The sequence below is a fragment of the Sugiyamaella lignohabitans genome, chromosome A, assembly GCF_001640025.1.
Source record: "Sugiyamaella lignohabitans strain CBS 10342 chromosome A, complete sequence".
Taxonomy (NCBI): Eukaryota; Fungi; Ascomycota; class Dipodascomycetes; order Dipodascales; family Trichomonascaceae; genus Sugiyamaella; species Sugiyamaella lignohabitans.
In genome coordinates this window covers 2,452,527-2,473,960 of record NC_031672.1, presented here as the reverse complement: position 1 = coordinate 2,473,960, position 21,434 = coordinate 2,452,527, and the positions used below count along the sequence as shown (strand labels likewise).

At 46.0% G+C, this 21,434-nt stretch overlaps 6 protein-coding genes across 6 annotated transcripts; 1 reads left to right on the top strand and 5 right to left on the bottom strand.

Moving 5' to 3' along the window:
- Positions 1 to 300: 300 nt before the first annotated feature.
- On the bottom strand, positions 301 to 4,086 carry PRP22 (DEAH-box ATP-dependent RNA helicase PRP22; the record flags this gene model as incomplete). Its single annotated transcript, XM_018882743.1, has 1 exon — positions 301 to 4,086. The coding sequence occupies one exon, from the start codon at positions 4,084 to 4,086 to the stop codon at positions 301 to 303; it is 3,786 nt and encodes a 1,261-aa protein (XP_018735001.1).
- A 1,634-nt stretch (positions 4,087 to 5,720) lies between these two features.
- MSS4 (1-phosphatidylinositol-4-phosphate 5-kinase) lies at positions 5,721 to 7,565 on the bottom strand (the record flags this gene model as incomplete). Its single annotated transcript, XM_018882741.1, has 1 exon — positions 5,721 to 7,565. The coding sequence occupies one exon, from the start codon at positions 7,563 to 7,565 to the stop codon at positions 5,721 to 5,723; it is 1,845 nt and encodes a 614-aa protein (XP_018735000.1).
- Positions 7,566 to 12,893: 5,328 nt separating this feature from the next.
- On the bottom strand, positions 12,894 to 13,484 carry PRE1 (proteasome core particle subunit beta 4; the record flags this gene model as incomplete). The annotated part of the gene is made up of 1 exon (XM_018882740.1): positions 12,894 to 13,484. One exon carries the CDS (start codon positions 13,482 to 13,484, stop codon positions 12,894 to 12,896), a length of 591 nt encoding a protein of 196 aa, XP_018734999.1.
- Positions 13,485 to 14,215: 731 nt separating this feature from the next.
- On the top strand, positions 14,216 to 15,370 carry HUT1 (Hut1p; the record flags this gene model as incomplete). Its single annotated transcript, XM_018882739.1, has 1 exon — positions 14,216 to 15,370. One exon carries the CDS (start codon positions 14,216 to 14,218, stop codon positions 15,368 to 15,370), a length of 1,155 nt encoding a protein of 384 aa, XP_018734998.1.
- A 225-nt stretch (positions 15,371 to 15,595) lies between these two features.
- Positions 15,596 to 17,677, bottom strand: PUS7 (pseudouridine synthase PUS7; the record flags this gene model as incomplete). Its single annotated transcript, XM_018882738.1, has 1 exon — positions 15,596 to 17,677. One exon carries the CDS (start codon positions 17,675 to 17,677, stop codon positions 15,596 to 15,598), a length of 2,082 nt encoding a protein of 693 aa, XP_018734997.1.
- A 435-nt stretch (positions 17,678 to 18,112) lies between these two features.
- Positions 18,113 to 19,477, bottom strand: TNA1 (Tna1p; the record flags this gene model as incomplete). The annotated part of the gene is made up of 1 exon (XM_018882737.1): positions 18,113 to 19,477. One exon carries the CDS (start codon positions 19,475 to 19,477, stop codon positions 18,113 to 18,115), a length of 1,365 nt encoding a protein of 454 aa, XP_018734996.1.
- Positions 19,478 to 21,434: the final 1,957 nt, after the last annotated feature.

Sequence of the window (21,434 nt, the reverse complement as noted above, 5' to 3'; positions counted from 1 at the left end):
TTCATGGGACACTGCCTCCGGCGGCTGGGGCTCCGCCCCAGACCCCGTGGCTCCTCTTGCTTCGCTCGAGTCGAAGCTTGGGGGGTCTCTCGCAGCTGACAGGAACTCAACGGAACCGACTCGAGCACAGCGAGAGAAGCCACGGGGTCTGGGACAGCGCCCCAGCCGCCGGAGGCACTTACGAAACCCCCCATGAACCCGACTCGAGCGAAGCGAGAGGAGCAGCGGGGTCTGGGGCGGAGCCCCAGCCGCCGGAGGCAGGTGTGGATCCCGGAGAAGAATGCAAAATGGGGGTGGGGATTAGTTATATGCCTTTTTTTGAGCGCTGATGCGCCAGTCGTTTTTGTCTGCCGCGAACCGGTCGAAGAGGGGCTCGATTTTCTCGTTGCGTTTGCGTTTGCTGAGATTGTGTGGGTCGGCCACTTTGAAGAAGGTGGGTGCTGCTTCGACGAGCCATTTGGGGTCGATAGTTGTCACACATTGCATGTACTCTTTGGTGGTGAGAAGAAGTGTGTGGTAGATAACGTACTCGGCGTGTTTTCCAAACAGTGCTGAGGACGGATGAAGTGACACGGGTGTTTGTTCCACAAGTGTTTTGTATCCTTCTTGCGGATCTTTTCGTGCTGCGTTGCGGAAATATCCGCTACAGAGAACTCGTCGCACTTTATCGACATTGTCACCACAACTCTCGATCCGGTGACGGTACTTCTTCATAATCGATAACAACTGTGTACGGACGTCTTGAGCTCGTCGCATCGTTCGTTCTTGAATGAAATTTTCAATACACCACGCTTTTGACTGCCCGTTGCGTTTCCACGAATTGTATACATTCAAAAGAGTCAGGTGGTCGCCAGTAGGATCGTTAAACTTCATTCGTTTCTGGTCAGCTTGTTCTTTTTTCTCTCGTGGTCGATAGAAAATTGTCTGCATTGATAACATGGCTACAATTGTAAGCACTTCTTCAGCACATCCTCCTTCTACAGACGCAATTAGGACCTTGGCCATGGCTGGTTCCATAGGGAAGTCGGCCATTTTCCTTCCTAGTCTTGTTAATAATCCTTCGCTATCAAGTGCTGATAATTGATACAACTCTTCCAAGGCCGTCAACATTGTATTAGACGGTGGTGGGTCCATAAAATCGAAATGTAACAGGTCGTTTATACCCATAGCTTTGAGCATGAGAATTGTATTGGACAAGTTCTGTCGTTGAATCTCTGGAATTGTGTTCGGTAGCATCTCATTTTGAAAGGCTGATTCCGTATACAGACGGTAGCATTTACCAGGTCCAGTACGACCAGCACGACCTGACCGTTGATTGGCTTGAGCCTGACTGATGGGAGATATCACCAGCGAGTCCATACCGAGTTTAGGATCATAAGCATTGACTTTGACAAACCCAGGATCCACTACATAGTAAATACCGTCGATAGTAATAGATGTTTCGGCAATATTAGTAGCAATGACTACTTTTCTAGCTCCTTTGGGGGCAGGCTCGAAAATACGACTCTGCATTTCACTTGGTAGAGCTGAATATACTGGGAGAATAATCAGCTCGGGAATACCATCACCCAGACTTTTCATTCTTTCATAAAGAGTTTCACAAGCAGTGTCGATTTCATCTTGACCAGTTAAAAACACCAGGATATCTCCCGCCGGTTCTGATAAATGGATTTGTAACACCGTCATAAGCGACGCCTCGAGATAGTCGAACTCGGGCTCTTTAGTATACATGATATCAACTGGAAATGTTCTTCCAGGAATAAATAAAATAGGACATTCAAAAAAGTACTCGGAAAACTTTTCTGCGTCCAAAGTTGCTGATGTGATAATCAGTTTTAAATCGGGTCGGCGACGAGCAGCCTTTTTCAGCAGGGCAAACAACACATCTGTAGCTATAGTTCTTTCGTGGGCCTCATCAAGCATAATCACTGAGTACTGCGACATATCTGGATCTAGTAGAGCTTCTCTTTGTAGCATACCATCTGTCATATATTTGATTTTCGTCCTACTGCTGGTGCAATCCTCAAATCGAATGTTATAACCAACTTCATCACCAACTTTACATCCAACTTCCTCAGCTACTCTCTTCGCAACTGACAATGCAGCCACACGTCTTGGCTGTGTACAACCGATCTTTCCATGGTCGGCAAACCCTTCCTCATACAAGTACTGAGTGATTTGGGTGGTTTTTCCTGAACCTGTATCACCAACAATAATTAGAATCTGATTGTCAGCCACCGCCTGAACCAACTGTTGACGAAGTCCATACACAGGAAGAGACCTTCGCTGTTCGGCAATGCTCATGGTAACCCGTTTGCCATAAGTCGCATTTTTGTTGGCCTTCTTCCACTCTTGTGCCGCTATCAGTGACGCCAGCTCATTATTTGTAGCAGCAGCAGCATCACCAGCAGCAGCAGCAGACATAGCAGCTCTTGCGGCGAATGGGTCGCTCGACTCGCCATGGCTTTGTTTCTTCGCCTCCTTGAGTCGCAGCTCGGCCTGTCGCTGTTCCAGCTGTCTCGCCTCTCTCCTCTCCTTTGCGAGTTCAGCACCCGTCATAGCTGCTCTATTCAGCGACCCATCTGGCGCTTTGACTACCCTGATAGGACTCAGTTCCAGACTCTGTCTCGTCTGACCCGCCAAAAACGGCGGTTCCTCCTCTCGCACCTCGATATCCACATCAATCTCCGGTTCCAAATCCTCTGTCGTGTTCGTGAAATCGTCAATATCCTCCTGAAGGTCGGGATAATCAGCTGCTGACACCGCACCACTCGCAATCAGCTGCCGTATCTCCCATCTCTCTGGCGAAGTCAGTCGTTTCCTCCTCCTTTTACCGACATTCGCCGCCACCTCACCATCTCCAGCGTCCCTACCAAGACCCGTGCCATTAGCACCAGTCGCCCTGGCATCCAGGATCTCCAACCCAGTCTCCTGATCCACCGCTTTCATCGACAGATCCAGCTTTCCATTCTCGATCTTCATCAACTTCACCTTCACCAGCTGTCCCCGTCTCACTACATCCGACGGGTGCTCAATTCTCGGGCCACTTCTCATCGCCGAAATATGAATCAGACCTGCTCTGTTAGTTCCAATCTCACGTGCATTCTGCCTCCGGCGGCTGGGGCTCCGCCCCAGACCCCGTAGCTCCTGCTTCGCAGGAGATGGCTGGGACCGTGTACGCAACGACTCGAGCGAAGCGAGAGGAGCAGCGGGGTCTGGGGCGCAGCCCCAGCCGCCGGAGGCATGTCCACACCCCCGAGGTTCAGACTTACCGTCTCGTTTGGTTTCGAATCCTTGGAGGGTCGCAAATGCGCCGTAGTTGGTGATGTTGGCGATGCGGGCATCGTAGATGTCTCCTACGACAGGGTCTCGAAGCAGTGAGCGGGATCGAGACGGCGAGCGAGATCGTGATCGGTACCGTTTACGTCCACGATCGCGGTCTCGGCCGTAGTCCCTGTCATAGTCGTCGTGGTCGTTCCGACGACGGTCATAGCGGTCGTCGAAGCGATTGTGGCGTTGTTGATGATGGTCGTACGTGCTTTCTCTGGTGTAATTGTATGTATTATTCGGACTTCTGCTTCTGCTTCTGCTCCTGCTTCGACTTCTACTTCTCTCTCGTTGGCCGCCACTGGGTCCTAAAGGTCTGTCAGGAATAGCCAGACCTCGGAATATTTTCTCTTTTTCTTGTGCTGATCTGTGGGATTGTCCATCGTAATCATTCTTAGTGCTGCTATTGCCACTGGAAGTTCCATTAGCATCTCCATTACGTGAGTTTGACTTGGCTGCCTTTCTGAACTCGGGATGCATGCTAGCAATCAAATGATCCATATGCTCTATAAAAGTATCAGGAAAGCTGGCTCCATTTTCATCCAGTTTGGCCTTGAAGTTCGCTATTCGCACATTCACAACATCGTCTTCACCTATTTCTGAATCTTTAAGTCCGGCTTGCGTTTCTTTATGGCTCTCGCTATGGAGGTGGAGAATGAACTCCGCCAGGCTCTTATCTGCTACACCAACATAATTACTCAGTTCGGTTGTCAGTCTCGATACCAGTGATAGGATCTCAAGCTTTTCTATTTCATCCATTTGTCAGGAAAGCTGAGTACTTAGTCTCCAATATCAGCAGTGGTTCAAGTCATATATTTTCGAGCTTCACCATCTTCATGCGTAGCCATGCATGCTCTGAACTTTTAGCCGTGTAACATAGCGTGGTGATGCTGGCCCATGTTTTGACCCTTTTCTCTCTATTTAGACTTGCGATTCAAGGTTTTAGATTATGATATTCTAGTTCGTGCTCCATTATCTGTTTACTTATTGTTTTTTTGTGTTTCTGGGAGTCCTGTCTGAAATTTAATATCTTCGGATCATGCAGATCATACCGTAGCATATACAGTCCCTATACAGCGAGCGAAATTCTATCAAAACATGATTAGTAGTTAGAATCGACTCGAGCGAAGCGAGAGGAGCAATGGGTTCTGGAGCAAAGCCCCAGCCGCCGGAGGCAATGCTGCCTTCCCCCCCCCCCCCCCCCCAAGTTTGCCAGATCAGTAGTAGTCAACGAGTATGAATCGGCCACCGATTTCCGTGGCTTCTCATGTCCGAGTTTCTACTGTGGGTTTGAAGAGTATGGATTCTCTGTTTTATTATTTTGTTAGATTTTTATCACTGACCTCACGATCTGGGACCTGCAGTTGTGAACCCTGTGCCTTTTTGCCTGTAGTCTCAGCCAGGTACCCGTTGTCAACAGGTGGTACTACGAAGAGATGTGACTGGCGATATTGTGCCTATGTTCAAATTTATAACTCTTTGCTATCCATATTTTTAAGTGTAAATGAACCATAAAGCTACGGAGAGCTAAAATCTTAAAACTTATTATAATAATATTAATATTAAGTACAAGAGACAAAAAAACAATAACCAGTAAAGTAATAGGTGTTAAGTTCAAATCAATCAAGTGTGCGGTTACACTAGGCGGCCAGCTTCTGTTCGTGAATAGTGTCTGTCTGTCAACTCCGTGAGAAGCGAGGGATCTTTTCATCAATACGAGGAACCCCGTTAGAACAGAATCAACTAGCCAATTGAATTGAGTTGTCGAGCTCTAAATCGTAGAACTGGATCGCAGAGTCCATGTCATAGTAAACTGGAGGTACCACAAAAAGTCGAATGGCCAGGTGGGTAACTAGAGAAGAACCACGTAAGGCGCCAAGTCTTTGAATGCTCATCGTCCGTCCATAGAGATTGTGAGCCTTGAAATCCAATTCCAAAATGTCGCTAAGGAAGCGCCTCATTGGAAGGATCAAGAATGTCCAGGAGTAGACTGGCGAGGAGCCAGCCCTACCATAGTCGAGCGGCCTAAATCGTCGTCTGCTCGCGGTGTGCGAGGCGACAGAAGTAGTGAACAACAAGGGAAGATGAGCAAATTGTCAGACTTGGGACCTGTGAGCCATTGAATGATAGCAGATATCAGTCGGGACTCGGGATGCCGCCGACTGAAAATCGCTAATCAGAAGGGTGAACCAAATTGAAACCATGACAAGTGAGCATCTGATGATCACTTTGTAATTCTGTTCGCCAACTATCAAACAACAAGATAGTCTGACTATGAACTAATAGTCGTAGCTAGTATTGGTCCCTCGAGAGAAAGGGAGCAACAGGCAAGGAAATAAAAGCCTCGAATCATGCTAGACCGACCAGATAACCGCACATCATGAAAGAAGAACTTAACAACGAGTAGACACTGATCTGCCAGGTTCAGGAACCACAGCAGATTGAACGAAATTGAGAAATCTCGCTCCATACTTCGAAGGGTGAACAACGTCGATAGCAGATCTGCCAAATATCAGTCCTTTGACAGTGGTCTCCGCTCTCTTGCGCCAACTAAAGGGGCAAAGGGTATCAATCATACCAATGACAGGTTGTTCTTCACAAGTACGAGTGCCACTCTGAAGTCCTACCAATAATGAATAATCCATAATGTTGTGTCGCTTCAAGAAATCGACATCCTTTGAAACTTGAACCATTAACTTGTCTCGGTCCTCTTGACTCATGGAGATAGCCTCATGTTTGTCAGTCCAGTCAAGGTCCTTGAACACTACACGACCACGATTGTCTTTTCTAGGTCCAGCACGTCGGTCATGGCTCGATCCCTTAAGATCGTAAATCAAATCAGTCTCCTTCTGAAGCAAATTCTTCATAATCACAAAGTAAGTCTTTTTTCCATTGGCAACAAGGGTGAAGTTTCCAAGATAGAAAGGGAGCTGAGTACCGGGGTGGGCCTTGACATGATTGTAATAGTCGGCCAAAAAGTCCGCATTAGCAATGACGTTATGCTCCTTGCGTTTGATGGTCTTAATAATGTACTTGCCATTAGGTGTAAACAAAAAGTCGGATCCAGATTTACCGGGGGATTTAGTCTTGGTCAAGTCAGACTCCAAAACAAACGTGTTCAAAAACTCATGATAGTCAATTCCACAAAGGGTGCGGATGTTTTGATAAACAATAGGCGAATAAGCCTTAATAACGGCACCTCCATCAAGTCTGTATTTCTTGTTCTCCATAGTGAGGGCTTCTTGGCTACTAAGGGGAGTAGCATAGACGGCAGATTGAACTCCATTAAACATAAGAGTGGATTTCGTGATAGGGGCAGCGTGACCAGTAAGGGTAGTCAGCTTTGCCTTGGCTCTAGTCAACAACAGTGGTGTCTTGGACTTGTCGACTTCCTCAACCTGAATGACCAAATCGTCAGAGGGAGTTTGAGCAATGGACTTAGATGGAGCCAGTGGAGCTGTAGTGGAAAGCTCAAAGTCAGGTTCGGCTTGAAGGCCGCCAGAAACAATCAATTGTGGCAAACCCTTGAATAAGTTTGCAACGGCAATAATCTCAGCAACAAGGCTGTCAATAGAACAATTGCCCTCGATGGTAGGGGCAGGTGCGTCGGCCATAGCGCAAGAGTTTTGATCATCCACCTCCGCAGGAGTGATTTCCTCAGATTCAGCCAAGTCACTGTGAGTGGTTTCCAAAGACGACTCAACCAATGAAACATCGCCATTGGACTCAGGAGTAGAGTCATTCTCATCAATTTCAATAGGGCAATCAGCTAGAGCCCAAGAGGCAGCAGGGGCCGACCAGGTAGCTTCAGTGTTCTCATCGGACCAGGCAGCTTGAATTTGGCGGGTGGCAAAGGCAGCCTCGTCTCCAGCCTCAAAAGACCACTCAGAGGAGTTGTCATCATCATTATCAATGGTAGCAGAGCAGGTGTTACTCGACTCGTCACAATAAGCTTGTTCGGCAACAATATCAACGGGTTTCCAAACGGTGGGTTCATTGAGGGTCTCATCAGATCCAACCGAGACGCCAGAGTCATCGGGAGAACATTCAAGGATCAAAACCTTGTGATAAGCAAAAGCAGAACGTCTGGCAGGGCGACGGTTCTCTTGTTGTACACAAGCACCATACTTGGGCACAGAAACACCGCAATGGACGTCACTCAAAACAGGACGACGAGGGACCTTGTGGGTTCCATTAGAAGGACGATAATCACCGTTGGTAAAGAAAATGGCACCCATTTTATCAATTAAAATGGGCAACAGTAAAACAGTAGTAGAAAAATAGTGTTGAAAGCGCTGGTTAAAAATTCACAGAACAAAACTTGAGTGTAAAAACAGCTGTAGATTTATTCTGAAGAGAAAAAAAAAGAAGAGAAGAGAAAAAGACCATTGCTGCGGATTTCCTTTCATATATATACACGGGGCTCTAAAGATTATGTTGATGTCTGCACCGACCACATAATCTTGGTTCACGGACTCGGTCAGGCTGTAGCCTGCAGACTGCAGCCTGTAGCCTGCAGCCTGGGGTACCTCCGCCCGCCGCCCGTTGGGACAACGGCCAGGCACCTGAGAGTAGCGTGTCCAGTACAAGCACCTGAACACTGGAATAACCGAGATATTAACTTTCAATGGCCATTTTCGAGGTACAAATCTTGAAATGTATCTAAATACACCAGCACAATTAAGCTTTTTTCCGATCGAACTTTACTACGTACGGAAATGCCAGGGGTATATCTCATCGCCGCCAAGCCGATCGGGCCCATATGCAAGATAACGGGCTGGCGGCACCGGGGTATGCATGTATGGTTGGGAGAACGGGGGTGGCCAGGGCTGCCTCCGGCGGCTGGGGCTCTGCCCCAGACCCCGTGGCTCGCTTCGCTCGTTACGCCGGGGCTGGCTACAACTCGGCCGGACTCTACAGTTACGGCCGTTGGGTGCAGAACGCACTGGGGACTCCGACTATGCCTGTCACGCAGCCCGAGCTCAAAATGTTATTTCAAATATGGATATCATTTACCAATTATTGGGTAGTCAGCCCCCAAAAGCAAAACTGACTGACGGTCTATCGACGGCGTGGGCGCATACATGGTAGTTTCAAAGAGAGCTTGAACATGCCGCACGGATCCTGATATTTTATCATTACGATCCATATAGATTCCGACATCCTATATTACAATTCAGGCCCTGTGGCAATTGAGAAACGTTCGTTAAGCAGCGTGTACGTCAAAAGTTGAGTGAGGACTTTAATGCTCCGGGACCTTTGATTCTGTCCAAATAAGAGCTATCTGCCGAAGCGTGAGTCAAATCCTCCTGTTTCAGGCCGTTAGGTTCTAAGTTGTAGCTATACGTACCACGCAAGTGCTATATCATATAGAAAGTTAACTTCAAATACTGATCTGCCAATATGCTGATTTAATAGTTATATTGTAGGCTGTTTTAGGTGACTGAACGAACAAAGCCGAAGACTACAACTGATGTCTAACGGGTCACAAGTCACACGCTTGTCAGCAATCTATACAAGCCAATCGAACATTTCGCGAAAGATTCACTACCCTTCTGAAGAAAACTTCTACTATTAGCCCTCTGCTGTTCGGGTTTTGCAAAGTTTTTGAGCGATAAAGGGGTCTATATAGCAAGGCATCTTGCGGTACTTGAGAAAAAGTAAAACATGCCTAAAATATCACAGTACTAACATTCAGGTCAGGGGCTGCACGAAATATGCAGGTAGTCATGTGCATAAAATTGTGACTTGCCTCATCGCGATAGCTGATCAGTTTTAGCTTATCTTCGAAACAAACTGCAAGACAGGATCGAGGGAGAGTTCTTCGCATGCCTGGCTCAAGCTATAGTTTGTTGCTAAATTGTTAAAGAAGATTGGGTGGATCTCGTTGGACAAGTTATAGGCGTGGACTAATAGAGCTCATCACAGGCGGTACACATATATACAGAGAGAGCTCTTACGATACTGGTGTTGCCGTACCACAACGTGATTTGAAATCCGCTAAGAATGTGGTTGGCTTGTGATTTGAACTATATTGAGTAGTATAAAGAAGCTAATATTATCTTTTTGAACCATCTTAAACTCAACGCAGAGCTCTAAGTAGTCCTCTATGACGAAGACAGCCGCTAAAAGTTTAATGAACATCTGGTTCTAGGAACCTTATCAGTAACCAAGACAGCCGCTAAAAGTTTAATGAACATCTGGTTCTAGGAACCTTATCAGTAACTGAAAGGTACTCAGTCATACCCTGCATTGGGTTTGGTCTTATTATTGCATCGCGTTCAGCTTTATATGCTATAGCAGGATATAGTAATGGTGATAAGGTTAAGCTTTTGGCTTCAGATCCTGGGTATCCTACACTATATGCACTCCAGAAAGAGACCAAGGAATCCCACCTCATTGAGAAAGTTCCTAAACTCAGATTTATATATGCTAACTAACAAATACAAAACTTTGATCTCTGTCTCTATGTTGTTTTGCTTGTGGTATATATGAGTTTAAACCCACTTCCTGTAAAACTTACTATAGCCATGATTGATCGACCATATGTGCGCCAATCCTTACATGATATGCAGTTAATCCTGCATATTTACGGCGTTATCTTGCAGTTGGTGTTTGTAAATATCGTGGTTGTCTCGTGTATCTGTTGTTTACCTATAGTATACCACCTCTACGTTCTGTGCTTACATCACAATTCTGAGGAATACGTTGCGCATACTGTTTGTGACTGATTTGAACTTTTATTTTAACAGCTCTTGTTCCATTTGATTATCTGTCTCAATTATATTCAGCTTCTCCCTTCTAAATTGGTTTATCACAATGACTTTTATGAACGGTAGACACAATCTCTCAATTGGACCATCCGACTACTATACAGCACCCCTGGCTGGCAATCACCACGGCAAAAAGCCTTCCTCCTTTGATTCTAATGACAACATTAGTGTTTGCTCCGATAATACTTGTGTTGACTGTGGTAATCAGCCCAAGAGAGATCCGCTACGAGGTTGTACGATTCCAGAGCAGAAGAAGATAAATTTAAGATTATTTCTGCCAAAGCACAGCTTGCAAAATTGAAAGCTAGTGTTAACAAGATTCGCGATTTGACCCCCAAACTGCAAACCAAACTCACCAATATTGCCAGAGATGCTTCTCTGATTTGTTCTCATGCTTCAGTCTCTCTAAAAGAAAAGACTCTAGTGCTTTACTTTCCAGCATTTCTAATATGGATGATTCCACAGGATACGAACCCCGAATTTCCAAATTGCAAGCCAAGATCACTGAACTTCAAACACTAGTTCCTAAATTGCAATCCAGTCCACTTCAGTCAGAAACAATTATGACTCCCATGTCCTAATCCAATCCTCAACTTCAACTGAGGCTCCCATTCAAACCCCCTCTGATCTAGAGGGCTCTTCTTCTTTTTCTGCTTCAATCGCGGATAGTAAAATTGTTCGCATGGACGACGCTTTCGTCAAAACTTACTTTGAGCATGGTAATTCTGGCTCTTAAAATTACTTTTGAGATTACAACACCTGCGTGTGCAAGCTTATCTGGACTTCCAATTTTTTTCTATCAAGACCTCTTATCCAGCTTCATCTCAACAAGCAACTGATATTGATGTTATGCCGAACGGCTCCATTCGTACTTTGAACTCTTTCAAATACACCCTAGTATACTGGTGACACTAATTCTGAGAGCCTATATTTCTCCGACTCTGAACCCCTAGTATTACTGTATTGGTCCACCCAGTTTTCGAGAAGAAAAACGTTTCGCATTTACCTTCTGAAATTACTACAACATCAGCCTGGACTTAAATTTATAACAAGAGCTGAACAGAAAACCACAGACATGCTCAACATGATAGACGTCTTCACTTCTGGTCTTAATTCCCACCAACCTGGAATTATCAATGATTTATGCTCCATGGAAACCAGCCCTAGTTTGTGCAATACCGCACCGCTTAAGATCAACAAACACACTACTATTAACTCCGAAACCGGTACAACTATTATTCATGCTATTGACAAGGCTATCATTGAAGATAGCCCTTTGGTTGAGGGTACTAGTCCCAAACTATCCAGTTCGTCGGTCCCTTCTGAAAACCCTGCTGCCCATTTGATTACGTTCCAGGGTCCTCCCCGTACTGAAAAACATTATACCTCGAAAGTCATCGAGTGTGACGTCTACTATTCGAGACTCCAATACTTGAACGCTGGCATTACTAAACTGTATTCGAAGAAAAATACTATGGCGCATTTACTCTCGCACATTCCACAAGAATTCAATTACACATACCATCATTTCGAGCAGCTATCACTGAAAAATTCGGCAAACAATTCATTCCAGGCATTCCACGATAAAACATTCGCATCTATCCGTAACATCCTCGGTATTTCCCAATCAGACTACTTGAAAATTTTCGATTCCTGGCAGAAGGCAGAGCATGACACGAAAAGCACCTATACCCCATTGTATTCTGAGAATCATAGGATCACCCTACACCCTATCACATATGCTAAAGCTTTCGAACTGAATAATTTCGTAAATCGATTTTATCGCCACCTAGTACGACATCCAAACACCAAGATTGCACGATATGTTGACAGAATTGGAGGCGGCTTTTATGCCATTGAGTACTTGAGATCCAATGAAAATCTCCTTGGTAACATGATCCATATCCGCCGTTTGAATCATAGGCTTGAATATCGCGAGATCAGGGCAATTAATCATTCAATCCTGATGAAGTCTATTCCGGAAGTTAAATGCCCATCTGCGAGTACTACAAATGAGATTTTTATTGGCAGATCTTCTGTTTTTGAGAAAATTCGACCCATTTTAATATAAGCTAGTAATTGGAGAATACAAGTAAGTAATCAAGGCACCACTAGCAACATTTACAACGTGGTGCTAACAGGGCAGTCAAAAGTTATATGTTAAATTTGCAGACTTCTTAGCCCATTCTTCAGTGGCTAGGTCTCAGACCCCGAATAGAGCAACCGAGGACTACAATCTATTCAAGCAAGGAATTGAGTCTTATTTTCATAAACTTTTTTGCTGGCACCACAACCTATGAACTAGTCAGCAAAAGACACTGACTTGCATTTGGCATCTGGCAGAAATCGATCATTTGAGTCAGCACTGCCAGCCCTATACTAAGAGATGGGCATTTGACAATCACGAACTTCATTATTTGGTTTCTTGTATTATAGAAAATTTGTATTAGCAACTTGTTTCAGCAAGTTCAGTTACAAACCTCTAAAAAATTGTAAATAAATGTACTATACTTTATTTTTCACCAATAACAATCCTTGTAGACTCCACTCGCTGGGGGGTATCATGGGACACTCTGACAGAGCATGAGGATACTCACCGGCAAAACACCAGGCCGAGCCTGCGACCCACCCTCAAGAAATGGCAATGAATCGCCAAAATTGAACTCAGGATTCAATACTGATCTACCAGGAAATGAAAACGGCCCCTGGCCATTCTCACCACTGAAGTAGTAAACCTGGAATACTCCATACAATCATACATTAGAAATGGATCTATTTGCTAGTTTCAACAGTCTAGAAGTCTTCCGGCAGCTTGCGCACACCAGCCTCGTCGACTACCTTTACTTGAACACCCTTGAAGTCAATTGGCATTCTCAGACGCAACTCTTTTATACAGTCTTTTAATAGCTCAAGACCCTGTTCTTGAGTCATGTTGGGATCGTGATGACGATCTAATAGTGACAGGACATAGTATTGAGCGTAGCCATGAGCAGCGTATGGTAGCTCAACATTGGCTGCCAGATAGTCAATCCAATTGAGAGTGGCTTTCTTCTTCTTAACATCGTATCCACCAATAAGAATGTTAACTTGATAAGGTTTTCTGGATCGCAAAGCACTGGCCAATTCGTTTCTAGTGAATGAGGCAATAGCCTTGTTGGACATTTCAAACCCGTTTCGCGTTCCGTATAGTCGAATATTGGCCTGAATGTATTCAGCAAAGTTTGTCGTATCACCGGACTCACCAGAAAATGCAAGTAGCGAGTGGTCTGTTAGCTCTCTGGTCTTGTCATCATTGGTCTTGATCACCGAGACACCTCTGGCAACTGACTTCGATGTCGCAATAAGCACCGAGTCCTTGGTGGTGATTCCAATCAAAATATCCATGATGTAATTTCAGCTGCAAGCTCAATTGACTGTATATTTGGCAGTGGAAGCTGTCAGAATGAATAATAAATAAAGCAGGGACTGAGAAATGTTTGTTTAGAGGATTCGCTTGATGTTCCTTTTTGATAGTGGCGATAGTCTGGTTCATAAGCTGCTGAACCTGGATGTCGCAGATGCGCCGTGAGGTCGACCGGGTAATAAGTCACGTGATATAGTCACTAATAACCTTCTTATCACCGAAATTCTAGCGAAATATCTCACTAGATATTTCTACTCGGGTAAGTAGTTAAAAAGAGACTCATGTGTTCATAATAAAAGTTTCATCTAATCATTTTATTGGAGTAGAAGCTGTGATGCCTAATTAAGGGACACACTTCAAGAATACTATATCGAGCGTGTAGATTTCTTGGATCACGAATTTTTTCAGAATTAAACCTAGAGGTCTTGATTCCATAAAACTACTATAGAATGTCTTGAACTAGTTCAATCTAAATTGGTAACCACAAAGAAAAAAAATGAAAACCTGGAGCTCGGATCAAACCGCCAGTGCCAATAGCAACGGTAGCACCCTGCATAGTCATAGAACCTAGCCAGTTGCGGCGAAATACCCCCGATAATATGATGAACCTCCCCGAGGTACACGTATGCACGATCGAGTCTATAATTAATGTAATTAATTTATTAATTACGTTCTTTCCTTAATAATTTTCACAAAAATATTGTCGAATTTCATGACTCAGACAGTGACAAGAGAAGGAACGCTCAAATTTCAAAATGTGTCTATGAATGCAAAAGAGCAGCAATCAGACAGGTTAGATCTGAAATCAAACCCGATTTCAGACCGTGAAAACGGCGCTGAGGCGCATTCTGCGACATCGGGAAACTCCATAGTTTCAATGATTATCTGTGTTCTGGGAATTTACGCTTCGTTTCTCACATGGGCAGTACTCCAGGAACGAATCTCAACAACTCCTTATGGTGCAGATGGCCGGGTTTTCAAAGCTTCGCTGGTAATCAACACAGTTCAGTCTGTTTTGGCTGCTGTGGTAGGATTCATTTACTTAGAGTTCAAGAAAAAGGGTGATGATGCAAAATATAATGCTTCGATATTTCCCAATAGCAAGACTGTTCAGCAGTATCTATTAGTAGCAGTTTGTCAAAGTCTGGCCAGCCCGTTTGCATATGCCAGTCTCAGCTACGTTGACTATCTCACTCTTCTGTTGGCCAAGAGCTGTAAGCTGCTTCCTGTCATGACACTCCACTTGACCATCTATCGAAGAAGATATCCACTTTATAAGTACATGATTGTATTAGCCATCACAGCAGGTGTTTGCATGTTTTCAGTTTTCCATTCGTCGACGAAAGCCAAATCGGCATCGTCAGCAGCATCTTCTGCATCGTCATCCTCATCACTCTTCGGTTTCCTGCTCCTCGGTATTAACCTGTTCCTGGACGGATTCTACAATACCACACAGGATCACATGTTTCACACTAACAAATCCATCACCGGTCCTCATATGATGTGTGGACTTAATGCCATCTCTGGAGCACTCACGGCCCTGGTACTAATATCTCCCTTCACCAACCAGCTTTCTGAGGCTATAGACTTCATATCTCTCCACCCACGCATTCTCTACGACATCTTACTCTTCGGAATCTGCGGTGCCTTGGGCCAGGTGTTCATTTTCCACACGCTCGAGAAGTACGGATCCATCATCCTCGTGACGGTCACTGTCACCCGTAAAATGTTCTCGATGCTTCTCAGCGTCATCTGGTTCAACCACAAACTCCAACTCGGCCAGTGGGCTGGCGTGTTCCTGGTGTTTGCTGGTATCGGCTTTGAAGCGTGGCTCAAGTACTCCGAGAAGAAGGTCAAAACCAAGTAGACCTGGCTGTTGCCTCCGGCGGCTGGGGCTCCGCCCCAGACCCCGCTGCTCCTCTCGCTCCGCTCGAGTCGTGCGAGGGGGTCCCCAGTAAACTCCTGCGAAGCAGGAGCTAGGGGGGCTGGGGCACAGCCCCAGCCGCCGGAGGCAGGTAGGGACCCTAAAAGTTAGATAGATTTAATCATTATTTATTTATTCACAGGAAAAAAAAATGCATATTTACAAGTTTTATTTGTTGGCGGTGGGATTCGTCTCGTTTTTGACGTCCAGTCCGTCTCCACGACGACTGGTGTCGATTTTCATGACTTCTCTGAGAGCCATTGTAGCGTATTGCGACGGGCCGAGTTGGAGTTTGATGACGAGTGCTGTCTTTGATCCGGTTCCGGGCTCGCTGCTGACACGAGCATCTTCTCCGAGACTTTCGTTGAGGAGCTCCAAATCAGTTTTGACAAACTGATCGGTGCTGGCCTCGTACTTTTTACACCACCATTCGACGTTACCGGGTCGGATTACCACCTGTCTATAATTGCCGGCGAGCGAGAACTCTTTGATGTTCCGTCGCATGTTGAGGAAATCGATTCCATCGCTTTCCATGACAGTTCGGTATACATCTCTCAGATCGTTGCCTGGGTACTCGACGTCGAAACCAGGAGTGGGAAGCACCACATCGTAAATAGTTTTGGTTCCAGAAGCGATTTCTTCTTCGGTGACAACACGAGCACGAACGTATTCTTCAGTCTCTGATACTTCATCAACATCCTGGCTAGAATCTTTCTTGTCGTTGCCGTTATTGTTTGAGTCGTCGACAACTAAATCGCCAGGCACAATTTTCAGGCCATATCTTTTCAGTCGCTCACTGGCGACGAGGTTCCATATGTAACTCTGGTAAGCATGAGCGTACATAACACGAAGGTTGCGGGGGATTTGAGAGACTGCGTTGATATAGGATTTGGGATCCTTGGCTAGCGATCGCAATACAGCATGCTCAGCTACACATCTTTTAGGCATCAAGGGCAATGCCTTCTTGGCATCTCCAGTTTCTTGCCATACCTTTCTGGCTTCTACACTTTCGGGTAACACCAGATCCTGTGGAGACAATATCAGGTCAACTACTTTCTTCCAATCAGCATTGAGAACATATTTACCAACAGTGTGGGTAGAAATGGAAAAAGTTCCAAACCTTTGCATTCCAAAATAGTTGATAAATCCATTATCCCGTAACGACGTCAGCGACTTTGTGACGATATCTTCAATACTCTCAGTACCAAGAGCTTCAACCTCACGGAGGGTGATATAAAACTCATTACCTTTCAAATCACCCAGTCTCAAGTGTCCAGATTCATACTTAAAAGAACCGAGCTTGATGCCCCTCAGAGCCTTGTTAAGACCGTTAACACGCTCAACACTGATCTTGGATACACATGCTCTCTGTACGGTAACTCCTCGTCTATCTTTGGTACCAGCATATGTGATGCTCTTAGGAGGGATTCGCAGGAATTTGGATATCAGATTGGCTACCTCCATTGTCTCTTTATTCTCCTTGTATATCACAAAATGAAGGTACGCACTGTGTGATCCCATGGACGATTTGTCCAGCTTGGACCTAGGAGTTCGGGTATTATTATTTGCAAGAGTAATAATGAATTGGTTTTCTGGAGTTGTTCGAGATTCGAGTCTGGAATTGAATGCTTCACGGAGTAACTGATGAACCGAGGTTCTCTCCTCCTTATCATCAATTGTCTTTTCACTGATAATCTTTAACCCTGTATTGAAAAGAGTGAAGATTTTGTCAACGAATTCTTGACCCAAAAGCGAAACAAGTCTCTCTCTCTGTTCATCAGTTATCTCGGGCAATTTTTTGGCCTTTTCATTTAATCCAGCAGAGGCAGGAGTAGCAGCATCAGCAACAACTTCAGTTTTGATCTCACCACCAGTTGTTGCAATAGCAGTCTCGCCAGTCTTCTTCTCATCCGAACCAGTAGAATCGGTTCCAACAGCAGCAGCACCATCAGCATTGTCACCAGCGGTGTCAGCTCTCCTCTGGCGTCTGGCCTCCTTTTTATCTACCAAACCGACATCGGTCAAATGAACCACATTTCCAGAAAGATCGATCTCATTGACAAGGAAATCGGTATATCTCTGTTTCAAAATCCCCCTAAAACCAGCAATATCCGAACTGATGAACTCGGTGATTCCGACCTGGTCTTCAGTGACTCCCAGCACCTTCTTTTCTTCCTCGACCTTAATCTTTTTACTCTCTTGAGACTCGCTCTCAGGCGACGGCGGACCCGCTCTCTTCTCCGCTTGCATCTCTTTACCAATTCTCCCGAGAACTTATTCAGACGAAAACACCCCAACTCACACTCTCACATCTCCACCAAACGCCGATCACTGCAGTCCCTGAAAAACTTCACCGCCGCATATACGTGCAGGACCCTGCGTCTGCGGGCCCCGACTGCCTCCGGCGGCTGGGGCTGCGCCCCAGACCCCCTGGCTCTTGCTTCGCAAGAGATTGCAAGGACCCTCGACGGAACGACTCGAGCGCAGCGAGAGGAGCCGGGGGGTCTGGGGCGCAGCCCCAGCCGCCGGAGGCAGAATCCCGCCCTGCAGGACCCTGCATAACGACTCGAGCGAAGCGAGAAGAGCAGAGGGGTCTGGGGCGTAGCCCCAGCCGCTGGAGGCAGAAACGAGAGAGATAAGAAAACCAACTCATAATCATTAATTATACATTAAAAATAACCAAAACTAGTACTGATAGATGACCTCGGGGTTGAAGTCGCCGGCCTTCGCCTGCTCGTCGGGGGTGAGAGCGTTCCAGGCAGCGTCTCTGGCGCCGGATCTTTTTTGTTTGTTCTCGTAGTGGATGCCGAGGAAGTAGGTCAGACAACTGGCCATGCTGAACACCGTGAAACCAAGACCAATGGCAATACCTTTAGTGTAGTATGGAGCGTCAGTCGACAGGAAAGTAAACGTGGCAATAATACCACCAATATTTCCAAAACCAACCTGCCAGCCGGTTCCAACACCTCTTCGTAAGTGACCAGCAAAGTTCATGGCTGTCCAGCATACAATCAGAGGCATGGCACTGTAAGTTCCGGCAGCTACCAGGAAACAGGCGCCATATCGGGCATGAACACTTCCGTGAACAGATAACAGAATGATAAATCCAACTGAACTGAGCAGTGAGCATGCCAGAGTCAGCAGGTACCGGTGACGAATCCTGTCGGAGATAGTAGCAGTGATCATGGCCAGTGCAAAAGCCACCACCCAGGGTGGAATAGAGTGGTATTGCACTTGAAGAGGAGTGTATTTCAAAGACACAAGAATAGCATTGGCGAAGTAGGCGTATCCATAGGCAGGAACAATGAGTCCGAAATACATGAACCCGCCAAACCAGATCTTCCAGTCCTTGAAACAGCCCAAAACGTCGCGAATCGTGTACTTTCTCTCATGATACGAGTCACCAGAGTCCAAAGCAAGCTTGGCTTGTAAGAAAGCTCTCTCGTTATCAGTCAAGAACTTGGCGTCTTCAGGGAAATCTGCAATAAAAAAGAACATGATAATAGCCACAAAAGCACATACAGCACCCTCAATAATAAACAGCCAACTCCAGGCAGCAATACCCAGCTTGCCGTCAATATGAGAAACTCCGGCAGCAATCAGACCACCGAAAGCACCTGCCAAACAGGTCGACGAGAAGAAGAAAGAATATCTCTTTTGAGCCTCTTCACGACGGTAGAACATGGCTAACAAGTAGAAACAGCCGGGGAATGCACCACTTTCAGCAGCACCCATAATAAATCGAGTGGCTACAAGACCGCCAAAACTCTTGACAAATCCCTGAGCAATACAAATAATTCCAAAAATAAACATACAGAAACTGAGCCATACATGAGGAGTGAACTTTTTCAGCAAGATATTCGACGGCACCTCGAAAAGAATATATGGCACGAAAAACACCGTGAGAGCAGTATTATACTGGTTACCCTTGAGTTTCAGGTCTTTGCCCATGCCGTACACATTGGCATTACTGATATTGGTTCGCTCCAAAAACGCTAATAAATACAGAATACAGATGGCAGGCACGATCCTCAGATCGAGCTTTCGCATCAGCTTCGAGTGATTAATGCCATACTGGTCGGCCAGCTGCTCGATCTTCTCCTGCTGGGTGTGAAAATCGCTCTCAATGCGATAATACTCCTCTTGCTTCTCCGTGAAGGAGGACCCGTCTAAACCCACTGTTAGCACTCACACTTCCCACGCTGCCTCCGGCGGCTGGGGCTCCGCCCCAGACCCCGCTGCTCCTCTCGCTACGCTCGAGTCGTCACGTCGACGGTCCCAGCAAACTCCTGCGAAGCAGGAGCCACGGGGTCTGGGGCGGAGCCCCAGCCGCCGGAGGCACTACCCCCACTTCAAGTCGACCTACCTTTGGTCGGGCTGACGTTCATGATGTGTTTTGTGATGATGATGGAAAATTAAATTACAGTTCGATGAGTGCCGAAACCTTCTCTATATATACACGGGGGGTTCCTAAAAAGAAAAGAAAGTTTAATGGGACAGTCATCGCTAGTGAGGGGTGACCGACAGTCAGATCCTGACGGATCTTCATGGCCGATTGGCATTGAAACCGTGCTGGTCCACCATGATAACAGACTCTTGCATGACTGATTTATGCACTACAGACGCTGATTTTCCAGCACCGGATTTGTGTTGTGTCAGCTTTCTCTGAACAAGCTTTCTCCAGCCGGACTTTTCGGCTCTCGCCACTATTTCCGGCCCATTCTCAAGAATAAAATGAACCTAAAATCCACATTTTATTTTATGTTGAACAAACCGCGAAATTCTACATAGTTCCCAGTCAAACCGACATCGCTCGCTGCTCGCTCGCCCGGATATTGGATTAGCCGCGGACCCTGTAGCGAGTTTCCCCAGATTTTTGAAACGCATCCGTCCTGGGACTGGTGCGCGCCCCCGCCTCAAACTGAAAAATCAAATAGTGGGGGTCGAAGCTGTTTGGCCTAGCTCGTTTGGGGCTGCCGATGCTGAACCGTTTTAAACTCTTATTATTTGGCGTATTTTGTCCGGAGGGGTAACGAGGGAGGAGCGGAGATTGCCTCCGGCGGCTGGGGCTTCGCCCCAGACGCCGTGGCTCCTCTCGCTTCGCTCGAGTCGTTGCGTCGGGATACTGGTCTGTTAGGACCCCCTGCATGTTGAGTCATATGGGATATTTTTGTTTTTTAATTTCTGTCTGGTTGCTGTTGCTGCTGCTGGTGTTCTCATGAAGAATCTCTCGGTCATCAGCTTACTCCGCTGGCCCCTGCCCCCTCAGGATTTTAACATGCATGCTTTTGCTGCCGGAAACACCCCACAAACCGGCAGCTGCTAGCCACCTGCTCAACTAACTAACTAAGTAATAGGATCACGGTGCAACGGAGCTTGAAGTGGGGTAGATTGTCCTAACTGTTCTTGGGCTCTGCACCGGTCAGGCAATCAAAAAACTGCTTTTAACTAAGTAACTAATAATTAATGAGGGGTTGGAAAATAGTGAAAATAACTGCTAGGATCTTGACTGGGCTTTAGCGCCGGTTTTTTTTCATTCTCGTTGTTTTTTTTAGCTGAAACAGGGAGTTGATCTATACATTGCATTCGCCAAGATCCAAGATCCTTTTTGCCCCATATTCGCTCGCTTTGTGCGGAACTGATTGGCCACGGTGAGAGCGTGAGTCCTTGTAGAATAGAACCCCTGCTAAATTCAATTAATAATTGTCACTCCGTAAGCTTAAAGTTCTATGTTATGCTTAACTCAGTCGATGCTCGCTCGCCCACCCAACACAGTATAGTATGTACAGGTAAAAAAAATGAGAAGAGTAATGACCGTCCTAGTAATTACAGTCAAAAGTGGGTATCGGCGCTATATGTGGGAAATAGTTAGAAATAGTGGAAAACAGTGGGAAATAGTGGGTAATATTGGAACATAGTGGGAAAAACAGCGGGATAACGAGAATATTGGAAATTAATGGAATAGGGAACGATGTCGGTGCGGGGCAGAAAGTCTTGAATAATGGGC